General features: G+C 40.4%; 1 protein-coding gene across 1 annotated transcript; it reads right to left on the bottom strand.

The window, feature by feature from the left end:
- Positions 1–5: 5 nt before the first annotated feature.
- Positions 6–9,513, bottom strand: LOC124146277 (replication termination factor 2-like). Its single transcript, XM_046516506.2, has 8 exons — positions 9,345–9,513; positions 6,941–7,035; positions 6,380–6,470; positions 5,168–5,304; positions 4,112–4,190; positions 2,280–2,393; positions 1,993–2,047; positions 6–1,116 (listed from the first exon to the last, which is right to left on the bottom strand). Exons 1-8 carry the CDS (start codon positions 9,411–9,413, stop codon positions 857–859), a joined length of 900 nt encoding a protein of 299 aa, XP_046372462.1. The 5' UTR covers positions 9,414–9,513; the 3' UTR covers positions 6–856.
- Positions 9,514–9,583: the final 70 nt, after the last annotated feature.

Genomic DNA, 9,583 nt, shown 5'->3' with positions numbered 1-9,583 from the left:
TGATGAAAGATTGATAATTTATTCACAAATACGGACATTTTACACAAAATATATACACAGTACATATTCACCAATAAAATCACATGTAACCATGGTAACTGTACATGATTCTAGCTATGTACATTTGTTGTTCTGCAGAGATAATGACTTCCATGACTAAAGATAGAGCCAGAGATTCTGTAGCTGACTTTTGTGCATATAGACACTACAGATTACATTTTAAATCATTTTAAATTCATATTTTTTAATAATTCTTTTATTTGCTGGCCAAGCAACATTTTCAGCATGGCTGCATTGTTAACTTAAAATCTAGCGTTTCTTAAATTTCAGCCCCATAATCCACAGAAGCACAGTGTGTTAAACCCATTGATGGCATTGTCTGCCCTAATATGTCCAGAATATTGCTAAAAGCAGAGAAACATACTCTGTCACTCTTACACAAACAAACAAAAATGAAAAGGGCATTTTCAATGTGGCTGCTGTAGCGTCCATGTTGGAAATCAAACCTACAGTTCTACAAGTACTTCATGAAATATGCTGCCATCACCCATCCTAGTTACAGTTGTTAAGGTGAACTCCAAACCAAGAAATGGAGACTTGTGAGTTTAGTCATAAATAAAGGAAAGGCTTGATCATTTACAAGTATAACTGCTATGAATGATTATTTTGCGAATAGCTGAACATGCTGATCGGTCTGTACTTATAACATTCTTGTTCATCGTCCCATAGAGTAGTGTTACAACTGCCCTGAGTTGCCTTCAGTATCCTGACTTGGACACATGTGGAGATACCATCTACCTTACTGCTGTGTGTGAACACACTCTCACAGAGTCTGTCCAATGTCCACAGAGAGTGTTCAATAATACATGGGGTTAAACGTGACCCAGTGAGCCTTGGGTTGATTCCTTGCTCTGTCAGAGGAGGTAAACAAAGACTTGAATGCCTTGCTGGCGGTGGGGTCTTCTTGGATGCTTTTGGCTTTGGCTGCTTTTTCCTCTACTTTCCCATTGGTCACTTTGGTCCTGGGATTCTTCAGCCCATTGGTCAGCTTGGACGATCCACTTTCTACCTTGGCCGGCTCCACAATTCTCACTCTCTTGCTGGAACTTGCTTCACCTATAACAATCCATCTTGCAAATTATCCAAGTATTGAAGTAAGGAAACATTGACATGCTAAGTAATTCATCCCAAATACTAAAGGTATCATATCTGTTTTTAGTTTGTCAGAGCCTGGACTGACTGTTGGAGCCTGGACTGCCTGTTGATGACTTTGGTACCCATGAGTTGGATGCTGACTGATCTAGGATCATTATCAGCCAATATGGACTTCAGAACCAGCAGAACCTGTCAGAATTATGGTCATATCTCTGTGACAGCCTCTGTGGTCTAGTGGTAGAGTGAGTGAGTGAGTATAGTTTTACGCCGCTTTTAGCAATATTCCAGCAATATCACGGTGGGGGACACCAGAAATGGGCTTCACACATTGTACCCATGTCGGGAATCGAACCCGGGTCTTCGGCGTGACGAGCGAACGCTTTAACCACTAGGCTACCCGACCGCCCCGTCTAGTGGTAGAGCATCAGCTGGAGAGTGGAAGGCCAGGGGTTCAATCCCCAGCCCCGCCATACCAAAAGGCGTCAAAAGATGGTACTTGTTATTACCATGTCTGGCGCCTGGCATTAAGGGGCTGAAACAAGGACTGGTTGGCTCAGAGTCAGTAAACTGAGTGGGGTATTCATGTTAAACTGCATGATATCTCAGTGGGCTAGCACTATTAATCGGCATCATCAGGACTAGTACAAGCAGCCCCATACGTACCAACACGTGCGTGCACATCGTTACATAAGTAATCAAGGACGCGACAGTAATCCCATTTCACCTCACCTCACCTCACCTCACAACTCTGCAGAGCTTCTATATGGCCCATTCTGATGCAGAAGTTACCACATCAAAACAAACTGTAGCTAAAGGAAGGGGCTTCACACAACATACCTTCAGCGGCCTGGCTGGTTGTCTCAACCTTGTGTTTCTCTGCCTTTTTGGCTTTCTAGAAAAAAAGAAAGAAACATAATTCATCCCCTTTTGCATGTTCTCTTTCTTTAGATAATCTCAGATAAAATTCAAATATAGGTAATTGATTGACCATCATATGACCCTATAAGGCTTCCAGCTACTAAGGTAGCCGTACATTTAAGTGATTTAGTTGCATGATGAAGACTTGTTTAGTGTTTAGTTTAATTTCACAAAATATCTAATAAACAGATGATGATGATTCCCACCTTCTCCATCTTGGTTTTCAGTCTGCGTGCCTCCATTTTTGTCTTCATCTCGTCGTAGTCCTCCTCCGCTGCATTCATCAGCACGATGTCTTCAGGGGCAAATGGCTTCCCACACTAGAGGAGAGAGAAATTCAGTTTCTAGAGAGTGAGGTGGGATAATCTGCAGAGTACTAATGCTACACCATGAGCTTAAATACAGCTTCCTCACTGATAGCCGATATGTCTAAAATTGAAACTAAAGGTCTGATGCTCACAGGCCAAGGATTGTAATTGGGGAGAATCTGCAGATCTCCAGATGAGCTGCGTATCTGCGTAAAATATGCATCAGAAATGCAGAAATACGCAGTAAAATAAAATCCAAGCATATCAAATACGCAACGAACATTACAGATACGCTACAAAAATAAAACTTGTGCGTATCATCAAAATATTGTGAAGTAACCCTGCGTATTCATTTAGCAAATCAGCAACTTATTTCGAAATTATAAACGGGCATTCCGTCAACCTTGCCAAACTCCACGATGACAGTTACATCATGATCATTTGCCATCACACTTTCTTGTGGAAGTATCGTGGTATTCTTGAGTCCTATAAAGCTCTCGAACCCACACAACACCAGTTTGCAGGGACCAGATGATTAGTGTTTATAAATATTTAACTTAAATACCCACATGTGTAAAAACTAGTGGGTGACAGAAATTTTAATACCCAGATAGAATTACTGATACCCAATGATTTTAAAATGCATGGGTAAAATACCCACAACACCAAAAGCTTATCTGGAACTCTGAATCTGGGATTTGAAATGCAGCGGATCCAGGCAAGGCTCACTTAGAAAAGGGAGGCAACACTGCATGATGAGTTGTGATGACGAAGGACATTGGGACCCCAGTCACTTCGTTACCAAATAGTCCTTACAGTGATCCCATAACAACATGGTTAAATGATCTTCAGTCAGTTCAACATCAGGTACTCTGATCTAGAAGATATTTTAATATGAACATAATCAATAACGATAACTTGATTGATAAAGGTGCTGGCATCTGTACCAGTGTGTTGTGAAATGTCGCATGGAACAAATAAAGACTTTGCAATCTATAAGTTAACCAGGTCTTCATTGATACAACAGCTTCCAAAGTGTCACTAACAGATAGTGTGTCACTAACTCAAAACTGAAGTTGTCTTTGAGTGTAAAATCTGGATATCACTTGTTTTTACACCCGGGACGATTCGGGTTACAACTGGTTTTCAGCAACCCATGCTTGTAAAAGGCAATTAACGGGATCGGGTGGTCAGCCTCACGGACTTGTTTGATGCATGTCATCATATCCCAAATGAGTAGACTGATGCACATGATGTCAATCACTGGATTATTTACAGACCACCGTCATATAAATACATGTTGCCATTTAGAAAGTGGTAAAATTTACACTTGTCAGAGGATTACATAAAACATGTCATCTAGACTAGCTGTTGGCAGACTTCAATTTCTGTGGAAACCTCGGTAGCTGAGTGTGTTAAATCGCTACCATTGTGTGCTGGTGATTACCTGACTCATTCTGTGATGGGACTCAACCCCAAAGAGTACTACAATTTGTACTTTACAAAGAAAGTGTTATTCCATATATAACATTTGTTACACTATCATATAGCTGAGTGCGGCATCAGACAACAAACAAACAAACAAACTTCTTTTTACACCAAATGAATTCTTGAATCAATCCAAGATAATGAATATAAATCTCGTATTTTGAATAAGAAAACTATCATGGTTCATCGGTTACACATGGAACTGTCTAGTAGTATAATGTCTGTTGAAGAGAATGAGCTACCTTGTGGCAGACATCGGTCTTGACCTCCTTCAGCGCTCGCTCCGACACGACACAGCCACACTTCCAAGAAAAGCAGAATCTGGAGAAGCAAAACAATACTCCATGTAGCCATAGTGTACTCTATCATCAAAACATCATCATGTCAGTCAGCACTTTCCTGTGGTAAACACCAGAAATGGGCTTCACACATTGTACCCATGTCAGGAATCGAACCCGGGTTTTTGGAGTGACGAGCGAACGCTTTAACCACTAGGCTACCCGATTGCCATGCTACTGAAGCAGATAATCATTGGACTCCAGCCACCAATCAAAGGCCAACGTCTTGTCAAATTCATTTGGGGATAAACGTGATACACTTTAATTTTAAAATAACGAAAATCTTCTGAAAATGACACTTTCATATGGAAAATCAGCAAGCAGTCATAGAATATCTTGATACAGAGTATGTTTCGAGTTGCCGTGCACACCTTTGTTTTGTAACCCCAATGTACAGTAGGGCTGGCTATGGATACAGATCATAGAGTATCATAATACAGTGGTCCCTCGACTTAACGCTCCTCGATGTACCGCTACTCCGGATGCACTGCGGGGTAAACCATGGCTCCCAAAAATGCATGAAGAATTTTCCCCTAAAAGCGCGTTAAAGCGCTTTAGTTAACTTAATATCGATCAATTATCGATAAATATCAGAAAAGTAGCTTTGAGCAAATACGCAAAAAATTCCAAAAGAAATCAACATGTTTCACTTCACTGGTGAATGTGGCACATTTATGCATGGATTAATTTGTTGACATTTGAGGTACATGTATAACAAAAACAGTTGCTTCCCATCTTCAACAATTGACATTATTGACAATAACAAGATTGTCTTGGTAATCTAAACTTTATTTCATCAACAGTTTATGTAAGATATCATTAATGACACAATTAATGATGATTGTTAATATTTCTTCCCATTGACGATAATTCTGATTATCGATCTTTTTTGCCAGCCCTAGAATACAGACACATGCAGTACAGGAATCTTGTGAGTTTGCACACTGTGCAAGTACATACTTGTACTTTCCATTCATCTCCAGCCCGACAACTGGACAGATGTAGCCAGACTTCTGCATGTCGATATAGCTGTCCCCCTTCTCCGCCAGCCAGCCCTCGTAGCCCCGGTTCACGGTCAGCTCCAGCTTCTTCAAGTCCTGGCAACACACAACACAAGGAAATCTTGAAAAATGTATAAGTATCACTGTGTTGAAGTATTCGGTATTCTCATCATCATTCTTGTAATAATGCTGACTGAATGGAACAGTTTCAACTGTGCACCTATAACCACACAATGACAACTTGGATCTGAAGCCCTCAATGTCCAAGAAATGCTATCAGCATGTTGCGAAACACAGCAATAAGTAATTAACATGACATTCTACATCGTGTTAGCGGCAGGCAGCTGCAGTCTAAGGGACATTCTCTAGTTACTGGATGTGATAACGAGCGTAAACACTGTCAGTGAGTTGGGGTATTCTAATAATGAAGTAAGACAAGTTCTATGGATGAACAACTTCTTTATTACAATTAGTGCGACGTTTCGGTGTAGATCCTAACACCTTTATCAAGCAAGATGCTTGATAAACATGTTAGGATCTACACCGAAACGAATCCTTGCTTGATAAAGGTGTCAGGATCTACACCGAAACGTCGCACTAATTGTAATAAAGAAGTTGTTCATCCATAGAACTTGTCTTACTTCATCACATCAACTTCTAAATGCCACTTAAAGAAGTTATTCTAATATTGCTACACATAACTGGTAATAATTGTGAGTGATCAAAAGTTTTGTTTATGTCGCTTGGATATCTGGTTAGGTTGTGAGGAATATTGCTGACTGGTGCCTGTCTTACAGTTAATTACATACAGGTGGTCATGACACAGCTTGAATATTGCAGACTCTGTTGTAAAACTTGGTTCACTGAAAGCTTAAATAAACGATGAATTACCTCCCCTTGACCATGTTGACCACACCACTGATCCTCCTACTGATCGGATTAGGTTTCTTGTCACAATAAATGATGAAATATCTCCCTTTGACCACACCACTAATCATCCTACTGATCAGATTGGGTTCCTTATCACAATAAATGATGAATTACCTCCCCTTGACCACAACACTAATCATCCTGCTGATAAGATTGGATTCCTTACCTATCGAAAAAGGAATAACATCTGATCGCTAACAAGATGAAGAATTCACTACAATCAAACTCTCTACATAAGTACCTTGAGGACTCTGAGATGGTCAAAGCTTTGAGCACATTCAAATTTACTTCTGTCCAGCAGAAATTCAAGGGCAGACTCTCTGTTGTACAGCCTGAAACACAGAATGACTTATTCACTCATCCACGCTTGGACCTGAGTTGAGGCTAGTTGTAAACCCAGCTCCCCTTCAAAAATTTTCAAACAGTTTGACAACTTAAACATTTACTGTACAAGCAAAAGAGGAAATATAGAGCAGTAAGGATGAAAGTTGGTTCTTTTTAACTTCTTCTATGATAAGTATTCATGCCATTCATAAAATTAAATCATTTCATTTAATCATGTTAATTGTTTAAATGTCACTGTGCATTCTCATGCTTTAGAAATATTTAATCCACTTATTAACTTTATTATAAAAGCTAAAAGTGAAATCACTCACTGTGTAAAACATGATAACTGTATTCTGGTCTGACACAATGTTAAAACAGATTGCAAAAAATAAACAGTATGTAAAGAATCTCTGGTCTTAATGATAAAACGATGGCCATGTTCACACCGCATGTCAACTGCGGCATGGCTACCTACTTTCCCAGCTCACAGGCCATGATGGGTTCCACCAGCCGCTCCTGGCTCAGTGCGCAGTGCTTCCATTTCGCCACCAAGTCGGCCGCCTTGTCTTTCTAAATAACAGACAAAATGTCACTGTAGTACATCTGGTGCATGCTACACACCTGAATATAACTGATGTAAATTTGTTAGCATGAATTTTTTAAACTACCAACAACTTCTTTTCAGGCCATTCTAGCAAATTGTAAACCACTTCTCCCACGACTCTTGAATCCTCTTGCCAGTCTATATTCATAGTCATGATGGTTGTTTCTATCAAAATGCTGTGTAAACTTAAAAGTGTATAAGCTTCCTAATGGAACACAACATAGTTATTGTTAATTCTTACTCTCTTAAATATCAATTACCGTATTCGACGTAATAAGCGCACCAGGGCGCTCTCAAAATTAGAAATAGGGGGCTCTTATTAGAATATTATTTTGGTGGAAAAAAAGAGAGTTGAAAGATAAATTTCATGGTTTATGGTGACAGCCTGAAATGTTTATGTACGACAGATATATTTTTCCAGAATTTAATTGCCCATAATTAAGGTGCATATAACACACGAGTGTGCATATGCGCGAATAAATAAGTCTTGTGTACATTGATCAATCGGAAGGGGTGCTAATTAGGATTGTTTACTAGCCAATATATCAGCAAATATCGCCGTGGGCGCTTATTAGAGCGGGGCGCTTATAACGTCGAATACTGTACTCATCACTCGACATTGATGCAAACTGATGTGTGTAGTGCAGACTTGATCATGTTTATGGTATGATGGTATGTACTGGAGTTCTCAATAGGCTGAAACCTTGATTTTTTACTTGACTCGCTAAGCCAATATAATTCAAAGATTAAATCAACAAGTGGCTGGGTATGATATCAAGTTTGGGCTTGAGTGAGTGAGTGAGTTTGGTTTAACGCCGCTTTTAACAGTATTCCAGTTATATCGCGGCGTGTCAGCTTAATGTGGGAGGAAAGCCCGAAGTGATGCAGGTCTCAAGTGATGCAGGTCTCGGACGTTTACCACTTCGGTGAAACCCACGAGCACGGGTATGGTGCTGACAAACCTAGAAACATAATCAGGGCGAACCGGGATTCGAACCCACAATCATAGGTTTCAATGATTTTGCCAGGCAACTGTACAATAAGAGCATTGACACTAAACATGCTAACGGAGTTATTTGAAAGTATTTACTAACTTCTTTAATGAGTCATTTAGAACTTTGAGTACTAAGTAATGATAAGATAGGCCTATATGGATGAACACCTTAATGATTACAATTAGGAGGGACGTTTCGGGAGCAGTGCACTTTACCGGGCGCACTTTTCCAGATCCAATTAGCGCTTTGGGGGCTCGAACGCGCTTCGCCGGCTCACCGGCTCTACTACTTAATGTGTTAATTAGCCAACGCTCTACCACTGGACCACAGGCGCTATCACATGTAATCAGTGCTTGTTTAACGGATGATTAGAATCCCCATAAACATGCATGCGTAATTCAGTAAACAATGAATTGTGCATGCGTGTGACGTCACGGTCCGCTCTCCCATTCATCTTTTCTTGAAACCACACCCGCCATTGTTTATGTCAACATGACTGACCAATGGGATTAAGCGGATTAACGCTTGAAAAGGTGAGAATTTATGGCTAACCCTTGCCCAAAGCAAGCTAACCCTAAGGACCGAAAAGGGGTGGTGGATCGTAAAACGTGTAAGTTTCCCTCAGACTGAAAACGCGTGTTGGATCGTAAAGATGAGTAAGTTTCCCTAAGACCGAAAACGGGTGTTGGATCGTAAAGACCTGTAAGTTTCCCTAAGACCGAAAACAGGTGTTGGATCGGAAAGACGTGTAAGTTTCCCTAAGACCAAGAACGGGTGTTGGATCGTAAAGATGTGTAAGTTTCCCTAAGACCAAAAACGGGCGTTGGATCGTGAAGCGAGAGTCACCAGAGTGTGAGGCACGGTAACGGTATAACGAGACAGCAGTGGCACTATAGCGCGGTAAATGAGCGGATGGTAGAGCTCAACTGCGCCCGGTAAACTGCATTGTTGCCGACGATTCAGTGTAGGTTCTGACGGTGTTTGATAACGGAATAAGAACCTACACCGAAAGGTCGCTCCTAAATGTAATAAGGAACTCCTTCCACCAAAAGAGACGGTTACAGAAGCTAAGTAAATTGTTGTTTCTTTACAAGATATACGTGTAGACTTATGTCCCGTCACTGCATGTCAGTCCTATGTAAGGTGGCAAGTATGAATAATGTAAAATTTTGTCCGTCATATGAAGATCTCCGATGTTTAGATTAATCAGTGTCAAAGCAAGTTCAAGTTGAATCATTCTCAGTGAATTTTCCGTATATACAATCACAATCACAACATACTTGTTCTGGTTTTTTCTTAGTCCTGACCAACTCATCGCGCTTAGGGATGGTTCCTCCATCGCAACCCATCCTTAAATTATTCAAGATGTTCAATCTAGACTATCAAATGAGAACAAACTGAATGATGATGTTGTCGTATTCTCGTTTTCGGGAGGACCGGAAACGGAAGTGGAATTTACTGCCGCAATTACACAGATAATACCGAATTATCGAAATATTATTGGATATACACGTATATG

The sequence above is a fragment of the Haliotis rufescens genome, unplaced genomic scaffold, assembly GCF_023055435.1.
Source record: "Haliotis rufescens isolate VD_foot unplaced genomic scaffold, xgHalRufe1.0.p SCAF_2, whole genome shotgun sequence".
In the NCBI taxonomy this organism is placed as follows: domain Eukaryota; kingdom Metazoa; phylum Mollusca; class Gastropoda; order Lepetellida; family Haliotidae; genus Haliotis; species Haliotis rufescens.
Note: the sequence above shows the minus strand (reverse complement) of the source record. Positions and strands in the feature narration are given on the sequence as shown.

Coding starts and splice junctions, on each gene's coding strand:
- LOC124146277 (XM_046516506.2), bottom strand. CDS start 9,413: ATGGGTTGCGATGGAGGAACCATCCCTAAGCGCGATGAGTTGGTCAGG. Junction 7,036..9,344: donor CTAAGAAAAAACCAGAACAA/GTATGTTGTGAT, acceptor TCTGTTATTTAG/AAAGACAAGGCGGCCGACTT. Junction 2,048..2,279: donor TGAAAACCAAGATGGAGAAG/GTGGGAATCATC, acceptor CTTTTTTTCTAG/AAAGCCAAAAAGGCAGAGAA.